We start from the raw sequence: 23,571 nt of genomic DNA, 5'->3' as shown, positions 1-23,571 counted from the left end.
TGCGTGCTCAGTCCCCTCCTGTACTCCTGTTCAATTATGAATGCATGGCAAGGCACGACTCCAACACCATCATCAAGTTTGCCGATGACACAACAGTGGTAGGCCTGATCACCAACAACGATGAAAAGGCCTATAGGGAGGAGGTCAGAGACCTGGCCTTGTGGTGCCAGGACAACAACCTCTCCCTCAATGTGATCAAGACAAAGGAGGTGATTGTGGACTACAGGAAAAGGAGGACCGAGTACGCCCCCATTCTCATTGACGGGGCTGCAGTGGAGCAGGTTGAGAGCTTCAAGTTCCTTGGTGTCCACATCACCAACAAACTATCATGGTCCAAACACACCAAGACAGTCGTGAAGAGGGCACGACAAAGCCTAGTCCCCCTCAGGAGACTGAAAATATTTGGCATGGGTCCTCAGATCCTCAAGGTTCTACAGCTGCACCATCGAGAGCATCCTGCCTGGTTGCATCGCTGCCTGGTATGGCAACCGCTCGGCCTCGGACTTCCCGCCATCCTGGACCTCTATACCAGGCGGTGTCAGAAGAAGGCCCTAAAAATTGTCGAAAAGACGCTAGCCACCCTAGTCATAGACTGTTCTGTCTGCTACCGCACGGCAAGCGGTAGGAGGAGCGCCAAGTCTAGGTCCAAAAGGTTTCTTAACAGCTTCTACCCCCAAGCCATAAGACTCTTCAACAGCTATTCAAAGGGCTACCCAGACCCCTCTTTTACACTTCTGCTACTCTCTGTTCATCATCTATGCATGGTCACTTTAACTCTACCAACATATACATATTACCTCGACTAACCGGTGCCCCCGCACATTGACTCTGTACTGGTACCCCGTGTACAGTTGAAGTCGGAAGTTTACGTACACCTTAGCCAAATACATTTAAACTCAGTTTTTTACAATTCCTGACATTTAATCCTAGTAAAAATTCCCTGTCTTAGGTCAGTTAGGATCACCACTTTATTTTAAGAATGTGAAATGTCAGAATAATGGTAGAAATAATTATTTATTTCAGCTTTTATTTATTTATTCACATTCCCTGTGAGTCAGAAGTTTACATACTCAATTAGTATTTGGTAGCATTGCCTTTTGTTGGGGGAAACATTTTGGGTAGCCTTCCACAAGCTTCCCACAATAAGTTGGGTGAATTTTGGCCCATTCCTCCTAACAGAGCTGGTGTAACTAAGTCAGGTTTGTAGGCCTCCTTGCTTGCACACACTTTTTCAGTTCTGCCCACAAATTTTCTATAGTATTGAGGTCAGGGCTTTGTGATGGCCACTCCAATACCATGACTTTGTTGTCCTTAAACCATTTTGCCACAACTTTGGAAGTATGCTTGGGGTCATTGTCCATTTGGAAGACTCATTTGCGACCAAGCTTTAACTTCCTGACTGATATCTTGAGATGTTGCTTCAATATATCCACATAATTTTCCTCACTCATGATGCCATCTATTTTGTGAAGTGCACCAGTCCTTCCTGCAGCAAAGCACCCCCTCAACATGATGCTGCCACCCCCGTGCTTCACGGTTGGGATGGTGTTCTTCAGCTTGCAAGCCTTGCCCTTTTTCCTCCAAACATAACAATGGTCATTATGGCCAAACATTTCTATTTTTGTTTTCATCAGACGAGAGGACATTTCTCCAAATAGTACGATCTTTGTCCCCATGTGCAGTTGCAAACCGTAGTCTGGCTTTTTTTATGGCGGTTTTGGAGCAGTGGCTTCTTCCTTGCTGAGCGGCCTTTCAGGTTATGTCGATATAGGACTCGTTTTACTGTGGGTATAGATACTTTTGTACCTGTTTCCTCTAGCATCTTCACAAGGTCCTTTGCTGCTGTTCTGGGATTGATTTGCACTTTTCGCACCAAAGTACGTTCATCTCTAGGAGACAGAACGCGTCTCCTTCCTGAGCGGTATGACGGCTGCGTGGTCCCATGGTGTTTATACTTGCATACTATTGTTTATACAGATGAACGTGGTACCTTCAGGCGTTTGGAAATTGCTCCCAAGGATGAACCAGACTTGTGGAGGTCTACAATTTTCTTTCGGAGGTCTTGGCTGATTTCTTTTGATTTTCCCATGATGTCAGAGGCACTGAGTTTGAAGGTAGACCTTGAAATCATCCACAGGTACACCTCCAATTGACTCAAATGATGTCAATTAGCCTATCAGAAGCTTCTAAAGCCATGACATCATTTTCTGGAATTTTCCAAGCTGTTTAAAGACACTACGTTGACTGTGCATGTAAACTTCTGACCCACTGGATTTGTGATACAGTGAAATAATCTGTGTGTAAACAATTGTTGGAAAAATGACTTGTGTCATGCACAAAGTAGATGTCCTAACCGACTTGCCGAAACTATAGTTTGTTAACAAGAAATTAGTGGAGTGGTTGAAAAACACTTAGGTTGGATCATTAAAACTCGTATGTACACTTCCGACTTCAACTGTATATAGCCTCACTATTGTTATTTTCTGCTGATGTTTAATTGTTTGTTACTTTTATTTCTAAATAAGTTTTTTTTTATTTTTACTTAAAGCATTGTTGGTTAAGGGCTTATAAGTAAGCATTTCACTGTAAGGTCTACACTTGTATTTGGCACATGTGACCAATAAAATTAGTTTTGATCAGAAAATATCTCCTTAACCTTAAGAGTAATCTTATGAACATCTTTCCTCTCCTCCTTCCCCCTCTCTCTCTTCCTCCGTGTTGTCTCTCTCCAGTCTGAGGCCCCTGGATGTGGAGTTTATGAGTCGTCTGAGTAAAGTGGTCAACATAGTCCCTGTCATCGCCAAGGCAGACACACTCACCCTGGAGGAGAGGGACTTCTTCAAACAGACGGTAAGGTGTGTGCGTAATGTGTATACATGCACGTGTGTGTGTACACAAAAAGCCTATGACATTGATCTGTTGATTTGCTTTTAAACTAGTCCCTTTTGCACTACATGGCTGACATTAGGCCTTTACAGCAGGGTAACGAGAGGGTAAGATCACACACACGCCACCCGCGTGCACACACACACAGGGTAACGAGAGGGTAAGATCACACACAGGCCGGTATGAAGCGATGTAGGCATTACAAACAGCAGTCATCTGGATAAACTACTGTACTCTGCCCAGTCTGAGGAGTGGTGGTATGAAACCCTGGAACACTTAACGGATGTTTTTAGCCAGAAAGGAGCATTTTAAGAAGGGATTTATTTCCAGTATTCCAGCTTTCTGTAAACCTCCGAGGCAGCTGACGTCTGCACAGATGCCAGTGTACTGTAGCAGGTTAGTCTCTTATTAGCAATAAGCTACTGGGTACAGGAGATGGAGAAACCACACAGGACCTCAGATGAGGAGTTCCCCCCCCCAGAGTTTAGAGTAAGGTTTATGCAACACTCTGTAGAGGCTGTCTGGTAGCTGCTCGACAGAGGCTGTCTAGTGGAAGTCCGTCAGTAGCCACTCCTCCATGAAAGAAAGCACAGCCCTTTCTGTCGATGACTCATGTCTATGGTATAGAGGCCATCTCTACTGATTTAAAATTCGATGGAATTCTCTGTTGCTGCTTTCTCTTCCTGCGGTCTCTTGAAAGTTGCACTATACCAGGATACACAGGCCTATACGACCTGCTTGGCTTAGTTTAAAAAGGCCTCTGCACCCCCCTCTGTTCCAGTGTGTGTTTGTTGGCCAGTGATCAGCCTGGGAGAAGAAAAGAACATGCCTGCGCGTGCACACACACACACACACACACACACACTCAAGGGATGCTAGTCTCCCCCTCTCTGGCGTCCTGCGACAGATCTTTATTAATTCTGGAGGAGGAAACACGCTGGGCAACTTGGCTACCGTTTTCCCCGACAACGGCCAATGAGAACAAGGGCGGGCGAGATGGAAGCTCTGAGGCTTGTAACCAGCTTGTTTTGGTTGGCTGCATGGGCTGGGCAATGTACGACCCTGGGATTGTGATCTTAATGTTTTTTTTTACGTTTCTTTCTTGTTCTCTGCTCCCTGCAGCAGTTGACATGCATGCAAAAGGAACACGAGAGCTTTTTATTGTTTTACCCTCTGTGTCCACAGTTCGTTGCGGGCGTTCGTGTGTGTGCTCTGGTCACGTTCCCTCGACTGTTGTAGGCTTATAATATAGGCCTAAGGCTGAGAAAGTTACAAGTTTAAGCTTTCCAAGAAGTATAAACCGAGAAATTTAGAAAACCTGTTCGTCATCGACCAAGTGGAAACTGTCAAAGTAGTAATTGTGAGCGGAACGGTCATTCATTTAAAGGCCATCACTGCTGGCAGAAGAAGCCTGTCATTCTCACTCTGTCTGTGTTCCAGTCATTATAAAGACATAGAAGAAAGGCTGCCATTTTGTAAACCTGAGTGTCTGGCTGTGTATTTATGTAATAGTGGTTAACCTCCACATTAACTCTCAATGTCAGGGAACATTAAATGAGCATTTAACGTCAACACCAGCCTTAGCAGTGTTTACGGTGGACTCGGAGTGAGCTACACTAGAATTGTAGTCAGTCATTTCCTATTCTGTTATATTTTCAGTCACGGTCACCTCATACTGGTCTAACAATCTGGCTATCTGCATGAATCATTTGTTTATATTGTTGGCAGTTAGGCAGTGAAAGTGAAGTTATAAGAATGAGTAGGCTTAATTACTTTTGATGGATTCTGATGTGATACAAGTCTCAGCCTCCCTTCACCGGTCTTTCCCCTGGTGGTGAGTGAAAGACTTTGGTGTGTGATGTTGTACTGGGCAGGACACACACTCCTCCACCTCTAGGACTAGATGACTTGGTAGATGACATGAGGTGGAAACGGCCATTGTTTTGCCCTGACTGCTGTTCTACAGTACATTGGTGTAACACTGCAACCTGGTGTCAGATTGTGACGTGTTTTATGTTTGTGCAGATCAGGGAAGGACTGCGAGCCAACGGGATCGACGTCTACCCTCAGAAAGAGTTTGACGAGGATGCTGATGACAGGATGATCAATGATAAGATCAGGGTGGGTTTACAGTGTGTATAGGCATGCAGAATCACACACACACACACACACACACACACACACACACACACACACACTGATGCATGGATTCATTACAAAGCTATTGTTGGTCTTAAACTATGTGTGTGTGTGTGTGTGTTCAGGAGATGATCCCATTTGCTGTGGTGGGGAGCGACCAGGAGTACCAGGTCAATGGAAAGAGGCTTCTGGGCAGAAAAACAAAGTGGGGAACCATAGAAGGTAATTCAACACACACACAACCACTATCCCTGTCATACTAATCATGTCAAAAGGGTTGAAGCAGATTTTCCTGGCTGCACAGTACAGTGGATCAACCATGCATGTTACTGCTGCCAGTACATGTTTAAATCCCAGCCAACTGATTGAGTCTTTTGTGACTGTGAGCGAGTGTTTCTCATATCCACGTTTCTCTGGTCTGTGACTAAAGACATTTCTAACAGACCCAAGGAGGATTTACTGAGCCATCCGCATCCATAACACAGTGGGGGGGGGGGGGTGATGATGTGGAGGACAGACAGAAGGAGGAGGTCTAGAGAGAAAGAGAGATTGGGGGGGGGGAAGGAATGTCACAGCTCCTTTTCACTGGAGGGCCGACTGTCTTCTTCCCAGATTGCACCTGGCCCCTCCAGGGCCCATCTTGGCTCTTGGTGAATTCTCCTCTCATCACTCCATACTTGTAGACAGACGGCTGTAGAACAGATATATTAATCTGGACCTCTTGCTGTTAGGTCTGTTCAAAGGACCAACCAACCAGAGCTTAGCATACATAGCTTTCTAGAGTTCTAGTACTTAGGTCCTGTTCTGGAACTGTCAAGGTGTTCTTAAAACACCCATGGACTGCAATTGAACTCTAAGACAAAGGTGTGTTTGTAGGAGCACGGATGTGATAAGAGTGAGAAATGTAGTTGTCCCCTGGCTGAGGGAACAATGACTCTAGCCAGCCAGGCAGTCGGTGTGCTCAGGCGGAGGGAGGGAGGGAGGGAGGGAGGGAGGGAGGGAGGGAGGGAGGGAGGGAGGGAGGAAAGCAAAGCAAAGCAAAGCTAAGCTGCTGGACCTGTCTGCACTGCTATCATAAATTAGGCCACAAGAGGAGGGAGGCCTGTGGGCCCAGGGTTCTCATAGCCAGGACCTCTTTCTCCTCGTTCTCCTTCTCTCTCTCCTCCTCTTTCTTTCTCTCTCTCGCTGGTTGTCTTACTCGTTCTCACTTTTTCTCTCTCTCTCCTCTTTCTTTCTGTCGTCTCTAACGTTCTCTTTTTCCTCTTACCACTGCCCCAATGTCATTCTCTCTTTCTCATTATCAACCGTTCTTTCTCCCCCTCCTCATTCCATAAGTCATACTTATCTAGAGGGCTGGTACCTATACAGCTACATATCCAACGTGTCTGTCTCTGTGTGTTCTGGTGTTAATCCCCTGTTTGCAGGGTGGAGGAAAGTGTTACCCAGAGAAACATTTAAAACCAACCTGGTTTTAAATTAAGGGAGACCCACCACCACGTTAATCAGTACACCCACCCACAGATTGTGGTGGTCACACAGCAGCACCCTCTTCTCCCCCCTCCTCTCCCCCGCCCCTCCCTAAGAGGGATGAAATGAAATGTAATTTCCTGTGCTGCGATTTCACATAAATAGCGCTCCTTTTTCACTTTGTGGACTTGACATAATCGATCATTCAAACAAATGTTGGATCCTTTCTAGACTCCAGCAAATTGTCATGGAGAGTTTGTTAAACTGTCTGACTTGCTGAGGGAGCTGAGATGGATTAAATTACTTGTAGTGGAAGGTGTAATCTTTATTTAAGATAATTGCTGCAGATGTCAAGATAAATGGGTGTCCTTGACCTGTCTTTGGCGCAACACTCCCATCTTGTGGCAGAGTGTAGAATAGCACATGGCATTTAATTTGATATGCACACCCTGATACACAAAATATATGCCACGTGGCTATTGTATTGAATATTATTTGAGTAACTAAACAGAAAACACTTGCTGTTTATCCCATAGAATGTAATTTCATTTTCTTTACTCTCTTTTTGCAGTTGAGAACATTGCACACTGTGAGTTTGCCTACCTGCGAGACCTTCTCATCAGGTGAATATTAACTGTGTTTTAAGTGATGGTGATACTGACTGTGTTTGACCAGTGTTTTTGATGACGCTTGATGTTTCTCTGGGTAATGTTTCTCTGGGTAATGTTGATGTTTCTCTGGGTAATGTTTCTCTGGGTAATGTTGATGATTCTCTCACTAAATCTTCATCTGTGTTTCCTCTCTGTAAGGACCCACATGCAGAACATCAAGGACATCACCAGTAGCATCCACTACGAGGTGTACCGTGTCCGCAGGCTGAACGAGACCAACGCCCAGCCCAATGGCCAGCCACCCAACACACTGGTTAACCCACAGCAGGCCAACGGGGCGGCAGCACAGCACCAAGTCCTGACCCATGAGATGTAAATGTCTGACCATCTGCAAACAAATAAACACACACGCACACACACACAGACCCATATATATATCTTTAATGGCTGGCAACTGTGACACACCACATGCAAACACACCACGTGACACACACACACCCATCCTAACTGGCTGACATGGACTGTACACACTCCAAAGAGGATTCCAATATCAAGTATATAATAATTCATACATGATCAACTGCTAAACAGAGTTTCTGTTAGCTGGAAGTTCTAGTGTAGGTCGTTGTAGGTCAGAGCTGTTGGATAAACAGTACAAGATGTCCCCTAGGGAGATGGGATACCACAGTATTATAGCATACAGATGTGTACAGACCAGCTATCGAAGTATAGCACATCAATTAGCTAAACTAGAAATTACTGGTCGAAATGACCTGTTCTACGTTTGGATTGTGCTGTATAGTGTTGTCTAGATATTGGAGATATTCGGAGGTAGGGTTTAGCTTCTTTGTACATTTTGGACACATCTGCACTGCCCCGAAAAGCAGCAATGCAGTGTGGAGCAGCTTTGAAATCCCTTTGTCTTTTTCCGTTGCGTTTTCATATGTTTAAGACCTCTTGCCAAACCATCCTGTCTATACCAATATGCCAATGTCGTATCTTGTTAAACGTATCATGTTCATTCATACAGTGCATTTTACATTTACTGTTGTGTTATAATATTATTGTATTGTTGTCTGGATGGTGGGGATGCAGGGAACAGACATCCCCCATGCTCTCTGACCTTTCTCTAAACCAAATAAATGTCCTTTCTGTTTTAAAGAGAAGCGAAATATATAGAATTGATTTATAAATAGATATTTATGCTTGTTATGTATTCACTTTATAATTGAGTTTGATATTCATATAGCCTACCAGTCGACCTACACACTCCCGTTGTTCTCAGAGAGGATGGAAAATCTTCAGAGATCCTCTTTGGTTGTATCTCCTTGCCATCATGCATTGTCTCCCGTGTATTTATAGAGAATTCTATGAATCTAGATTTACATTGTCTTTTTGGACATGATACAGAATAGGACTACAGGTAGGTTGAATATGTAGCCTACATGCACCGCTTGAAATAATATTTAGTTCCCCGACAGTTTTGCATTCCCGGTGTAGTCAATGTATAACACCCTTATCTTCCCTACTAAACATTTATTCCAAAAAGTCATAAATGTTCCCTTCAGCCAAACACAATTCTTCACTCCGCCAGAAACTCATGGACAGAGGTCAAAACCAAGAGTACTATTCATTCAGCAATGTAGCTCACGTAACATAAACAATGACGAAAGGTAATACAATGTTTACTGTTGTATAGTTATTGTGTAATTTGTTATAGTATGATGAGAGTATGGTTTATCTTTGATATGCTATGTCAAATAAATAAAGATTGATATTTTTATTGTTTACAATTGTCTTGATTGCCAATCCATTTCACCTGTGCAGGTGACTCCTCTCTTAACCAATCACAAAAGCCCCTTTGGGCATGCGCAATTTGGCATGTTTGAAACTGTGTGAAAAAGGATACCCTTTATGTAGTGTTTGCCATCAAAGTTTGGGTTTTAGTGTCATAACAAAGTGTCTTTGCAAATTCATAAAGTTATTTCAAACAATCTGTGGGTGAATTGAGGTAAATACAGTGTGTATTGGAGGGGGTTTTACATCAAATTAGGGTCATCAGCGTGAGCTAAATTTAGAATGTGTAGTCATATTTTCACTGGTCTGTTTTAGTCAGGTGATTGGATCTTCAGATGCCAATGTTTTTTCATGTCTACAAGCTCATGGCCAAGGGCCCATAGACCAGTGTTTCCCAAACTCGGTCCTTGGGACTCTAAGGGGTACACATTTTGTTTTTTGCCCTAGCACTACACAGCTGATTCAAATAATGAACTCGTCATCAAGCTTTGATTATTTTAATCAGCTGTGTGGTGCTAGGGCATAAACCAAAACGTGTACCCCTTAGAGTGCCCAGGACCGAGTTTGGGAAACGTTGCCATAGACAGTTGAACGTTCAGGACTGGGAATACAGTAAGTGTGTTCTTGGAGAACACAGATGTCACATAACCCAGCAGATGGCACAGGGGAAGCTGACTGGCACTGTAGTGGTATCCAGGGGCGGGATGGCTATAGATTGAACTTTAATATCATCATTAGTGCCTATTTATATCCTGTCTCTTTCTCAGTTTTCAGCGAGGCTGCCTGAAGGGGTTCTCAAACCTCTCCTCGGGGACTCCCAGCCGTTCCACAGCTGGCATACCTGATTCAACTTGTTGACTATTCATCAAGCCCTTGACTGGGTAAATCAGGTGAATTAGTTCAGGGCTACAAAAAAATGGTAAAATGTCTGGGGGTTCCTGAGGAGAGGTTTGAGAACCACTGCAGTAGGGGACCTTACTCCATCTCCTAGTGACACACACAGTCACACGTGTGTACACACACACCCACAACACACATTGCAGCCAGCTACACATACACACACTCCACTTTACAGCTTCCCATCATTGTTCACCAAATGTTCTTCTGGGGAATGCAACAGTCTGAATCCAAACCAAATGAATGGCATGACGGGTTGAATATTTATCTTCAGATTTATGTGACGCTAGAGAGCGGATGTGTTTTGTAAACTGCTCTGTGTGATTTACTGTTCTCTGCAGGTTGTTGGCTTTGTTTGATCCCTCGGGGATCTGGAATCTTCCATTTTAACAGGTTGTTGGCTTGGTTTGATCCCTCGGGGATCTGGAATCTTCCATTTTAGTAGGTGAAAGAGGGTGTCTGAGTCATTTCATTCAATGTTTTGTGTTGGAGTATGAGTGTTTAGTCCTGTGGCTAAAGTTGGACTCTTGTTAGACATGGTTGTGGGTGAGTGGCGTTTAATATGCACGTAGACACACACACACACTCCAGTTTGTTCTTCGAGTACTAGCATGGAACCCTTACCCCGAGTGCCCCTGAGATTGGTACACACTACACATAGTGGCATGCATCCTTAAGTAGATATAGGAAAGCTGTCAGGCAGAGAGAGATGGTGAGGTAATGATGCCCATTAATGTTGACAAGTTCTAGCAGACTCTCGTTAAGAGAACATCAACAGCTCAAAGGGGCCAATTAAAAGCCACCACCAAATCTGTGCCCTTCACACACACACACAGAATAGGGGCTCATAAACCCAGTGTCTTACAACATTGCCTTTTTAAAATTGTGCATGCGCTTCTTGTGTGGGTGTGTGGGCGCCCGCGTATGTGTATGACCGGAATCATCAACTAGATTCAGCCTTGGGCCAATTATACTTTTTTTGAGTGGATGGATGGGGGGGGCGGAACATTATTACAAATAATTTGTAGACAGCAAACTGACCGCAAGAAGCCCGAACAGATATAATATTTGACTAAAACGTTATAATTTCAAACCTTGCTTACGTTTGTATACGATTGCATGTATCTATTTTACAGTATTATGTGTGGGACTACTTCGTAAAACATTTCCTGAATTAAAATCACTTGGAGCTGATTTGCTGGTGTATTTAGTCTTATGTCCAACAACAAACTTGGGAGGCCAAATAAAATCCCCAGTTGGGGTACCCTGGTTGGTGTATGAGTTAAGTGTGTACCAGTGGAGAGCCCTAGGCTAGGGAACGGCTAGGGAACGGCTAGGGAACGGCTAGGGAACGGCGTTACGTCTGAGTAGCTACTCGTTATTGTTATTTTGTTGTTACTATTTCCTTTTTTATTTAGCAAATGTTTCTTTTTAACTCTGTGTTGTTGAGAAAGGGGTCGTAAGTAAGCATTTCACAGTGAAGTCTACACTGTTGTATTCGGCGCAAGTAACAAATACAATTTGAAGAAGTAGGGTTTCAGACGTTTTCGGAAGATGGGCAGGCCCTCTGCTTTCCTGACGTTAGGTGGAAGCTCGTTCCACCATTGGGGTGCCAGGACAGAGAAGAGCAGGGAATGACAGATTGTTGTCCATGGTCACGCCAAGGTTCTTTGAACTCTGGGAGGGGGACCCCATGGCGTCAACCGTGATGGAGAGCTCTTGGAGCGGGCAGGCCTTCCCCGCCGGAGGAAGAGCAGCTCCTTCCTGTTGAGCTTGAGGTGGTGGGCTGACTTCCAAGCTGAGATGTCTGCCAGGCACTCAGAGATGCATGTCGCCACCTGTCAGAAGGGGTGGGAAGGAGAAAAGTAGTTGATAGGTGCAACTGTGAGGATATGATGGAGCCGAGTGATTTGGTGTTTAGAGGAGAGGGCCTAGAACTGAGCCCTGGGGGACACCGGTAGTGAGCGCATGTGGTGCAGACATGTGGTGCAGACACAGATCCTCTCCATGTCACCTAGGAGCGACCTGCCAGGTAGGATGCAATCCAAGAGTGTGCAGAGCAGAGCCTGAGCCAGCAGATGGATCTAGGAGAATGAGAACACACTGAGAAGTGATTGACGCTACAAAGAGCATGTTGAAAAACCTTGAGTCTTCCTTCCCAGATATCACTCAGTGTTTTAAGGTTCAAGTTTTAATGTCAGGTGTGTGGAGTTGGTATAAATGTGTGTGCATGTTGTGTGTGATGGAGTGTGAGTGTGTAGAGTCAGTGAAAAAAAAAATGTAATAGAAGGGTCAATTCATTCTGTTGGTTAAGGCTTGGGGATAGAAGCTGTTTAGGAGCCTGTTGGTGTCAGACTTGATGCACCGGTACTGCTAGCCATGTATTTATGTTTGTGTGGTGATGCTGGTAGAGATGAGAGAATGCCCAGACATGCGCGTACACACACATATAGTGTGTTTGTATAGGAGCCCTGTGGGATTGTGTTTTGTATATATACTAGATGTCATAGTGGTTCTGAGGAGATCCTTAACCATTACAAACAGTGATTGGGGAATGTTTAAAATAAGGGTGGCATCTCATGACACCAAGTCAATGAAGACCTATCTGGGCAAGGTCAAAAAGTATGAATTTTCTCTCATTGCTATCATGTATGAACTAGGAAGATTGTGTGTGTGTGTGTATGTGCGTGTCCGTCCGTCCAGAGCTAAAGCTAACTAACCCCTGGTTGCAAGATCGAATCCCCGAGCAGGCAAGGTAAAAATCTGTTGTTCTGCCCCTGAACAAGGCAGTTCACCCACTGTTCCTAGGTTGTCATTGAAAATAAGAATTTGCTCTTAACTGACTTGCCTAGTTAAATAAAGGTCAAATATATAATTCGTCTGCACTTACGGACTGCCCCCTTTATTCAAACCACATGTTTTCAAAAGGTTTCAAGTCCAGAGACTGAGACGGCCATTTCAAATGTTGATTTGTGGCCAATTTAACAATTTCTTTGTGGATTTTGATGTGTGCTTGGGGTTATTATCATGAAGGACGAGACCGTTGTGGCCAAGTTTCAGCCTCCTGGCAGAGGCAAGCAGCTTTTTGGCTAAAATGTCCTGGTACTGGGTAAAGTTCACTATGCTGTTGACCTTAACAAGGGCCCCAGGACCAGTGGAAGCATAATGGCCCAAACATGTAGGTTGATGCATTGCTATGTTTTCATTTATAAAGCCTTTTACAAAAAGCCCCACTGTACCTAACATCATTACTAAACTTTAGACATACGAGTTACAACACTCAGTCTTGAGGATGGCTAACTCTGGAAAATCCTTTGCTCTCGACTGAGTTAGGTAAATCAGCTTCTTACACCTTATTTCTGGAACAATCTTCAAAGTGTTCTTAAATGTGATGTTGTGGTGCCTCTAGGGCAAGTCAGGAAGCTGATTGAGGACATTTTTACCGATGAATGTGTTTATTTTCTTATGACCTGGTTTCCTTCTTGCATTTTGTATTTATATTGATGTTTGTTTTCTGTAATTTCTGTAATTCAGGGCTCACCTGTAGAAGAAGCCTTGGTCTCAGTATGACTCCCTGATAAAATAAAGGTTCAATACATTTCACCACTATATTTTAAAGTAGGTATGGGATTAATTTCTGCTCATGCATTCTCATTTCGACGCCAAACCCACAACTGGTGTGCGTGGCCAAAGATCTCTATTTTCATGTCATCTGACTTAAGCACCTGTTCTACTCGATGCCAATGTTGTTTTGAAAATTCTAGTTAAACTCCATGCAAACTCTGTTTACATTTGTTGGATGAGAGGAAAATATACTGTAGCTCTTTGGCCTATGAACAACAATGGTGAGGGAGTTATATTCTTATCCTCTTCTACATGATAAATGTGACTTAAATGTCAAAGACGCACACTGGTTCTCTTTCAATTATTTGTTTCGACATAAGTAGCTTGAAGGACTAATCAGACCGGTCAAGTGGCGAATGAGGAAGCCCTCATACCAAAGAGCCACTCACCTTCCCTCTTCTCATTCTCACCTCTCTTCCTCACAGAAGAGTTCTACTTGGCTCTCCTGAGCACGACTTGATACTTTTTCCTGTTTAACTGTTCATGTGCCGTTAAACCTGCACTTGGTGCCGTAACCTTATTAGCTCACGTCTTTTGTGTTGGGTGACATTTTCGAGTAAGAATTTGCTTCAGTGCCTTTCTTCCTTTGTCTCCTTTTGTAACTAGCATTACACGACTAACTGCGGAGACTTGGCTAGCTTAGCTGCCATGGCTAGGTAACCTGGCTAGCTCGCTGCAAGGCTAGCTATCCTATGACTAGCTTTTCTACTTGGAAGGGTAGAATTACTAGTTTGCTCTCTGTTAGTTCGACCCTTCATCGGCGTTGACTGGACCGACCATCCTAGCGTCACTGCTTATTGGTCGAGAGCCATGCTTTCGTTCGTTGCAAGACCAACGTAGCACTAGCTTCCTTTGGCTAACTTTGTGCTACCTAGCTAGGCTAGTGGCGAACGCTAGCTACGTTCACATTGTTAAAGGATTAGCTTTTCTGGACAGCACTGTCTTAACTAGCTAGGTTACTAACCCTCGTGGCGAACGCTAGCTACTTTCACATTGTAAAAGGATTAACTTTTCTGGACAGCACTGTCTTAACTAGCTAGGCTACTAACCCAAGTGGTGAACGCTAGTTACGTTTCACTTTTTCAGCTGTTTTTTGGAGCCATGGAACCTGCTAGCTTAGCTGGGCATCGATGGCGGATGAGATATTCACTCATTGATGTCAGCAAACAGGCAGCATATTGAGTGGCCTGAACCCATGGGGGGTGGCATCAGAGAGGGACTGGTAAGACAGGAGTAAACTTCCCTCTAGGACCGTCCCAGGAAAACAACTCCTCTCCGCCTGCATGGCTGAAGCCAAATGCAATTTTGAAAACCTTTGACTAGCAATGTCCAAACCAGACTTTTTGCCAAAATGAATGTCAAGGACAATCCACCGGTGGTTGAGCGGTCACTGACCAACCACTTCAACCCCAGTACCTTGTCAAAGATGGACACTTCTCTCCCTGTTAAGACGAACCGCTTCTCCGGATCTATCTACGAAAATGTGTAAGTGTCTGCTGTACATTCTTCACGGGCGTTGAACGTTACATCCCTACTACTGGCTTACCAGGCCGATTTTGATGCTGGAGATGCATAATCTCCTATCGATTGGCAAACCTAACCCAAACCTTTGGGAAGAGATCTGTGTCTTCATAGACGACACCTCCGAGCCTCCAGGGGTGCCATTCAAGCCTGTGGTTGTGCCATGAGCCTTGCAGTGGTAGGGGAGAGAGCCCTGTGGCTAACGGACAAGGAGAAAGTACATTTCCTTAACGTTCCTGTCGAGCTGAAAGGACTGTTTGGACCACCTGTCGCCATCATTCGGCAGAAGTGCGAACTGTAGATCTGGGAATCGTGGTTACCCGGCCAACCCCTCCAGAAGCCAAGGCTTCGTGCCAGAGAGAGGGAAGCTTTCTGCGAGAAGCCCCCACCAACACAGCGGTCTTCGACCCCACAGTTCGGATCCCCTAACGGGCTGACAGTGGGGAAAACGTTCCTTCCCTGCAGCCGCGTCGATGTCCGGCTCACTTGAATCCCCTGCGGGGAATGGGCGCCCAACCTAGGGGTACACGGCAGAGAGGGGCAACCAACAGTTCGCCCCACTATGAGGGAGGGGCACATCTGTGCTCCTAAAACCCTTCCCTTTGTGCAGCGACCCATTTTTATGCATTCACTCTTTTTTTTCCTCAATAAAAAAAGCCTCTGCTGTATCCAGGCATCCACATACACAGGTTGAAAATACAATGAAAAGGTAGATTCGATTCGTGCCTCGCATACTCCCTTAAATAGATAGACATTTGCTTAAAAAAACAGCAATATTACTGTTTGTCCCTCGTCATGTAAAAGAACATGTAGTAACACTTCCTCAAACTAGTTAGAATTAATCAAAGATAAGTCAAGAAATATGTTATTAATTTTGAAGTTTTTGCAGAGGAGGCTTTAAGATGTTTGCAAGTGACAAAATGTGCATGGCAACTAGTCGTCTGTCGTTGAATGACAAACACTTCATTGAAGAATCCCTACTGTTGACCAATCACCAACGAAGGGGTGTAGACTTCGGCTACCAAACTTCGGCTTGCCTCAAGAGAAATGGTTGTGTGCTCGAACATGCCGGGAAAAACCCCTGCCGAATGATGCCGAACACCAAAACGAACAAAAACGTCAAATTGTCATATGTGCGAACTGTTTCGACTGGGAAGTATAAGCTAAGCTTAACCCAACTCTCCGAGCTAGGGTTCAACATCAATCAGAAAAATAACTGTTTGTTGCCAACACAGAGAATAGAATACCTTGGCATAATGCTGGGTACTCTCCCTCGGGCAACACTCTCGGAAGACTGCATCGCCTCGTTCCTACAGTGCCTCTCCCTGTTACACAGGGGCGCTCGGTCACGTTCGAGACATGTTCGAGACATGCCTCCGAGTGCTGGGTTTGATGGCATCCACCATCTCAGTAGTACCACTCGGCCTACTGAGGGTTTTGCCTGTTGTCTGTCAATCGCCGGATAGAGGTGACATCCGCATGTCTCTCGGCTACCAGTCACTGGAAGAGCCCCTCGATCTTCATTTCTGGCACTCCCAGTGTTGCCAACTCCTCAGTAAGGAAAGTAGCTATTGGCTGTTCTAAAGGTCGCTAGAAGTCGCTAAATGACGTCATCACATAATTTGCATAATTGGCCATGTGCATGTAATTGTGATGGACGCTGTAGGAGAGAGGAATAACGTCGTGGGAGAGACAAAAAGTGAGTAAAAAACATCCTAAGTATGTTTAGAACTACAAATTAACTTTCATCTGTCGATTCTTGTTTTTTAAAATCTCACAATTCCAACCTGTTGATAAAACATTTACTGGAGACAGGAGATCAAGTTGAGACATAGGACGAGGTGTATAATTGTATAATAAGGCAGTTTATTCAATGGTAAAGATATCTGGCAAAGCGTGCTGCACGGCCCCGTTCTGTCTGATTCATATGGAATCGTCGGAAGAAGGGACTCTAAACATATTGTGCAGTTCATTATACACTGAATGAAGTAGGTTGATCTAGTAGTCTGGCCTTCTGATTGGTCGATCTGGGACGTGGGTAGTCCTGTTCGGGCCTGGTATCGACGTTCCATTGGCTCTTAACATAGTTCTTTGTCTTGAGTCCCAACCTTGAATATAGTGTGTGTGTGGTTGTTTTAGCAGATTCCTGTTCATGGGGGAGGGTTGTGTGTGTGGGTCTGTGGCTGTTATCTGATGAGAACAACATGTGTGGGGAAAAGAGGGGGATGGGTGCCTGTTGTGTCAAGTATAGCTTGTGTTGAGAAGTTTGTTAAAACCAGTTACCAGTGTCTACTACAATTTCTTACAAATCCCCCTCTTCACGTCTTTATAGACGTGACATAAAAGTAAAAAACAAAGCTATGGGATAAAATTTGTCAGAAGACAAATTTTTTAATTCCCCCTCTTCACGTCTCACAAGAGACGTGACATAAAAGTATAAAAGACAAAGCTAAAATTTGTCAGAAGACAAATTTTTGATTCCCCCTCTTCACGTCTCACCAGAGACGTGACAATAGTAAAACAAAACAGGGGAAAATTTGTCAGAAGACAAATTTTTAATTCCCCCTCTTCACGTCTCACAAGAGACGTGACATAAAAGCTAGATCTGGTTCATCTGCCGCAAGCAAAGGAAAAAATAAGGATATAATGAAAACAATAAGCCCCCTCAAGTATGGGTAAATGAGCAAGGACTAAAAGGAGACCACTCCAAGTGCTACACCTGGAGTGGCCAATCACACATTAGTAACCAAAAAAAAACGAGATCATGTTAAACCCTCAGGTCCATCCCTCTATACAACCTGTACCAGGTGGGCTCGTCGCCACCCGGGAACTTCAAACCTTCACAACAGGGAGGACAAACATCACTTTTTATTCATTTGACAACCTCAACTGCAGCAAACCAAGGGTCCTCCTCTGTCAGGCCCACTCTCCTGCGAAAGCTTGATTTCGTATCAGCCTCTCCAACTGAAGCATCAAGCAACGGCATCATACCAGAGGCCCTTTCCACATCTGTAACAGACTTCTTCAAACAAGGTATGATACAGGCAGCACAGCACATGAGCATACCCTAAAACAACAACTAGGGTCAGTAATCCAGTATCATCATTGCAGTGTACTTACCAAACCAACCACCCAGCCAGGGGAACAGTCCACTCTCCTCCACACCTGCAAGACCCTTCATCTCCACTGATAACCTTGCCAACCCACTCAGAGCTTTTGAAATGCTCCCATCCGGACTAGTATTGTTAGGGACAAACGTGCATCACTGTTCTCCAAACATTTTACATACACCTCCCTGGTTGGCCAGAATCATGTCCAGTGTTAGTCTATTGTGTCTACTAGTTTGAGAGGTAGCATCCAATTGTTCAGCCATCCCTGTAAGTGCTGTGTGGGTGTATTTAACAAATCATTATTAATTATAGTAGATATAATTGATCCAGACATTTTGTTTTAGCATCAACAATAGCTTGGCCAATGATGGGCATCAGATGCCACAGGCCATCTTTCCTGTTTAATGTCTGGAATTCGTGGGGGACCCCTATTGGGACCCCCAACAGGTTGGTGTGAATGTTATCTGTACCCTCGGACCAAGGAGCGTCACGTTTCTGCCGTCTCCTGGGTTGGTCCCAAGCCTCTGTGTCATGTGCGGCTCCCAGAAGTTGGTTAGCTGTAACCTCAATAATAGGCAATGGTGTTTATCAGACTGGCCAAAGCACATGTGCCCTGACAATCTCCTTTCACAATGGGGTCAACCGCCTGGCAGGTCCACACATCCACCATACATCAGCAACACCTCTAGTTAATAGTGACATTAGTGATGCAGGCAGTAGTAGGGAGCCTCCCATAGTCTATACCTCTACCTGTACCAGTGATACAGCTGTAATATCCCCCATATGCCTTAACTCCCCACGTTGCCTTCTGGGGAGGGACTTCTGGGAACACAAGACTCAGAGTCTTACACAGGGTTGAATTTGGCTTAAGCTTTCCAATATGCACATCCAACCTTCCCCATTACTTAGGACAAATGGGTGAGCAGCCAGAATAGGTCTGGCATGTCCACATACGACACAGTCCTTTCTATTAAGTGTTTTGTAGGCCAACCACATATTCTCCCTTCCCTCATAACCAGTTTCAGTCCCCAATTGGTCACTATCTGAGATGTCTTTTACATTTATTACCTGTACCAGATTGGAGAGCTTAGGTGATGGCGTGGGACTTGGTCTTGAAGTGGTGGAGGAGGCCGGCTGAACCCTGGTCCGTTGGAACTGGTGGTGGTTCTGGCAGTACTGTGATGGTAACACCCCCATCGTATCCTAATCAGACAGCTCAGGACTACAAGCAGTCCTGTAAAGCCCCACCCTCTCCCAGAGAACACATCATCAGCCAGAGATCAAGCAACACTTTCACTTCTATGAACGTACACAGTGAGGAAAAGTCGGGGGCAGGAAATTCTTCATTAAGGAGTTGACCCCCGAACTCTATTAGCAACGGTTCTTCTCCTTAACTCTGTGATCATTCGGCAGTGTCAGTGTGTCTCACCCTCCAAATGCGATATGCCCCCAGATCTAGTGAATCACCTTCTCCTTTAATTCACCTGTAATGCATAAAATCTTGGACATACAGGTTTGATTAACAAACAGTTTCTCATTTGTTCTATCTGATTATATATTTAACTTCTATGCCTATTTGTTAGCTAGAAATTTTTAGTTTTAAATTAGTTTATTATCCAATAGGCCCCATCCTATCCTAAACCACAATGTACCCCTCCCCCATTTGATACCTGGCTCAGGCCAGGTATCAACCTTACTTACTCTAAATAATGACTTAGGTAAGTTTATGGTCAAGAGTTATAAACTCTATTATAATCATTTTAACTCAAAACTAGCATCCCAATGACCACAAATTCATTATTCTCACTACATCCCCCCGTGAGTGATCAAGTCACAGGAAAATGCAATGAAAAACAGGTCAAAAGGTTACACCTACATTCGTGTTCCATACCATATCTAGACATACCAAAAGAACCCTTTATCTTAACAAAGTCCCTTGATAATGGAGCACCACTGGCGTCCATCCATGGAGCCAACACATAAGGTTGGCAACCCTCCCTCAGACCTGGTGGGATAACCAGCCTCAGACCATTTTGTAGTTTAGTCAATGTAAGTTCCTTTCGCCATAATAAGACGTCCCGTCCTTTAGCATAACTCGACCAATCGGGACCCGTCTCAGCGACAAGGTTTTTCCAGGACCATTTATCTAAACCCCCCAATGTCATATACCAATGAAATCCGGTCTGCCATAATGTCTTGTCTTCAGCACTGTCCCTAGAACTTTCCAGCATTCCCCAGGGTACCGTGACAGTGGTGGTGGCGTTTATGGGGACACATAGGGTGGTACTTCCAACTCGGTCTGTAGTACAGGTATGGTTACTAGTTACAGTATGTCGTTTGTATATTTTGTGGTTGTAGATGTGTGAAGTGGTGTTGGATGTGACATTAGTTTGGCTGGTGCGTGGGACAGGTGGATGTGCCAGGTGCTGTATTAGCCATGTGAAAGTTCCTAGGAAACTCCAGTGATTATAATGAAAATAACAAACAAGGGACCAGATATCCCCAATCTCGCCCAGGGCGGGAGATAACCCGTCCCCCGGCGAGATTCCTTAGTTCGTGTGACTGGGAGTCGTTCCCACATTCTCATTACCTGAGGTTTCTGTGATTAGAATCGAATTCAGGTCGTTCAAATCGGCCCTGACCTCAGTCAAAGTTCTGGAAGGAGTTGGTGCTGGAGTGCAATGTGTAAGGTGGTGCCAAGGTGCGCCTGATTTACGTTTGACCTGGACTGAGTGTGAAGTAACCTCCTTCACTTCGTACGGTCCAGTCCACCTGGGTTCTAGCCACTTTCTCTTGTGGACTTTCACCCTCACCCAGTCACCAATTTTTACCTTCAGTGATGCCGGATCTCCCGTCAGCTCCCCCTCTTGGACCTTGTGAATCTGTTTGGAGAGAGCTGCAGAAAGTTCCGTCAATTTTCTCCCATAGTACATTACAATTTGTTGTACATCAAGGGCGGGCATATGACCTCCCTCCCTTGGTGGACCAGGCATGACTCTTCCAGTCATTATCTCATGAGGAGAGAGATGGGTGCCTGCACCTGGCGAGGCTCTCATGGCCATCAACGCCAGGGGCAGGGCTTCGACCCATGTCAACTTCGAACCTGCACATACCTTAGCTATCTTAGCCTTAAGTCTGATTGGCGCGTTCCACGAGGCATTGAGATTGTGGCTTGTACACTGACCCAAACTTGTGCACAATGCCAAATCTTTCCTCCACCTGTCTTAGGTGTTGGTTACTGATATGGGACCCGTTGTCGGATCGGTTTTGTCTTGGAACTCCATACCTTGGTATGAGTTCAGTCTGCAGCCACTTAATGACTGACCTGGCATCCTCACGTGCTGTTGGTATTGCCTCAACCCATTTAGAGAACCTGTCTACCATAACTAACAGGTACCTTTTTCCATTTGTCACATTGTCTTGCCCCATATCTGTGTAATCTATGCTGATGTCCTGAAAACAAGCATTTGGGACTGGGTATGAACTCATGGGCGTTTGATATGGTTTCTTTGGATTGTGGCTACCACAAATGCTACACTCGTCACAAAACAAATCTGTCATGTCTTTAATGTGGGGGTGCCACCAGATGTGGGACACATGAGCTTCCCGTATTAGTTCTGGACAGAGGTTTGCAGGGGCCACTAGTCTGCCATCATGGCATCTCCATAGTTCATCAGGTCCTTTGGTGGCCCCTTTCTGTCCCCATACTGAGTGTTCATAGGGTCCTGCTGAGAACTGGAGTTCTTTTATGTGTTGCCCTGTGAGCTCAGTCCGAGCTGGTTGGATCTGTAGTATCATTTGTCTCGGGGTGTAACCACCAGCTTTCTTGGCTGCTTTGTCAGCTGCATCATTTCCCTCGCTGACTCTGTTTTTCAGTTGTTGATGTCCTTTACACTTCATGATGGCCACCTTCTTAGGTAGTGAGACTGATTTAATCAGTTTTTCCATCTGTGTCTTGTGTTTGACTGGCAGGTTTCCTGTGGTGGTGAAGTTGCGTCTAACCCATTGTGGTCCATCAGTATGGACTGCTCCATGAGCATACGCTGAGTCGGTGTAGATGTTTACAGTCTTTCCTTCAGCTCTTTCCAGAGCTTGTGTCAAACCTATGATTTCAGCTAATTGGGCTGATGCAGGTTGTGGGATGATGGCAGATTCCAAAGTCACATGTGATCTATCCGGGAGCTGCTGCACCACTGCGTATGCTGCTATGTTCCCTTCCTCTCCTCTATAGCAGCATCCATCTGTGTATAACCATAGGTCCGGGTTGGTGAGTGGTTCGTTCCCCAGGTCAGGTCTCAGTTTCAGTTCTTGTGCAGCTCTTTCTGCACAGGAGTGGGGTAGACCTTCTTCAGCATTGAGTGCGTCTGCCATGTTTTTGTCAGTGTTGACAAATGTGATGTGTGATTGTGTGCATTTATTCTGGATTTTCGTTTTTCTTTCAGCGCTGAACGTGAATTCTTTGCTCATCAGATATGCTGCAACCCCATGGTGGGTGTGGATTTCCAATGGATGGCACATTACCAGGTGGGCAGTTTTTTCAATAGCTTTTGCCACTGCAGCTACATACCTGGAACATGTGGTTTGTCCTACTTCGATGTGGTCCAATTTGGAGGAGTGATACATCAACACTCTTCTCTCCCCCTCTTGTTTCTGAAAAAGGATTGATGATGTGAATCCTTCTTTTTCAGAAACATCCAGATGGAATTTGTTTTTGTAGTCAGGTGATGTCAAGGCTGCTGCCACTGAGAGATCTGTTTTCAGGAGTGCAAAAGCCTTTGATGCTTCAGTGGTCCATTTGGTGGGTCACTCCTTCCACCTCACACATGACAGTTGGTTCGGTGTGGAGTGGAAAATGCTGACCCCCATTCCCGTTCTGTGGTGATGGGCAGCTTCAGGGCCATGGGGCATATTCGTCTGACATGCCCTGGAAAGGAGGAGGCGGCTGCTGGTTAGGGTCTGGGTTTGGGTGATTGTATGCGGTCGGAGGGGCTGCCCGTGGTTGGTACATCATGGGTCTTACTTCTCCCCTTGCCCTAGGGGCGTATCCTCTTGCCCTATTTGCTACCCAATGTTGCTGAGCCGCTGTTGTTGGGTATGGGCACTGGCGTGCAAAATGTCCCATTTGTTTACAATTGAAACAGCCCCCCCATGGTGTCTCGTGTCTTGGTTGTCCCCATGGTGCTTGGTATGGTGCCACAGGTGACTAGTATGGTGGTGTTGCCATCGGGATGGGTTGGTCCATTGGTGGTCCTGAAATGACCGGTACCTGTGGGGTTTGCATCATCTGAGATACTGTTTTCTCAATGATTTGAGAAATATCTGGTTGGTCTTCTGCCACCATCTGTTTCTTCGGTTTATCTCCTTTCTGGGCCTCTTTCAGTTGTAGTTTCAAAAGTTGTACCTGTAGGGACTGGACTTGTGTTTCTGCTTCTCCCTTGTCCTTGTTGTATTGAGTGATGTGGTGATGCACATGGGAGTTGAACTGAGCCTGGGCGATGCCCTTTATGGCGTCAGTCGGG

General features: G+C 45.1%; 1 protein-coding gene across 7 annotated transcripts in view; it reads left to right on the top strand.

Annotated features, from left to right (window-relative positions):
• The window catches only part of LOC120066534 (septin-9-like), an 85,676-nt gene extending 76,785 nt beyond the window's left edge, over positions 1-8,891 (top strand). For all 7 annotated transcript variants that reach the window (XM_039017966.1, XM_039017970.1, XM_039017958.1 and 4 more), the window contains 5 exons: positions 2,733-2,850; positions 4,912-5,007; positions 5,151-5,247; positions 7,064-7,115; positions 7,302-8,891. In XM_039017966.1, coding sequence (XP_038873894.1) covers positions 2,733-2,850; positions 4,912-5,007; positions 5,151-5,247; positions 7,064-7,115; positions 7,302-7,479 — 541 coding nt within the window. In that variant the 3' untranslated portion in view covers positions 7,480-8,891. The remainder of the gene's footprint in view (positions 1-2,732; positions 2,851-4,911; positions 5,008-5,150; positions 5,248-7,063; positions 7,116-7,301) is intronic.
• The last annotated feature ends 14,680 nt before the right edge of the window (positions 8,892-23,571 follow it).

This window comes from Salvelinus namaycush, chromosome 2 (assembly GCF_016432855.1).
Source record: "Salvelinus namaycush isolate Seneca chromosome 2, SaNama_1.0, whole genome shotgun sequence".
Classification (NCBI taxonomy): Eukaryota; Metazoa; Chordata; class Actinopteri; order Salmoniformes; family Salmonidae; genus Salvelinus; species Salvelinus namaycush.
This window is presented reverse-complemented; position numbering and strand designations above follow the sequence as displayed.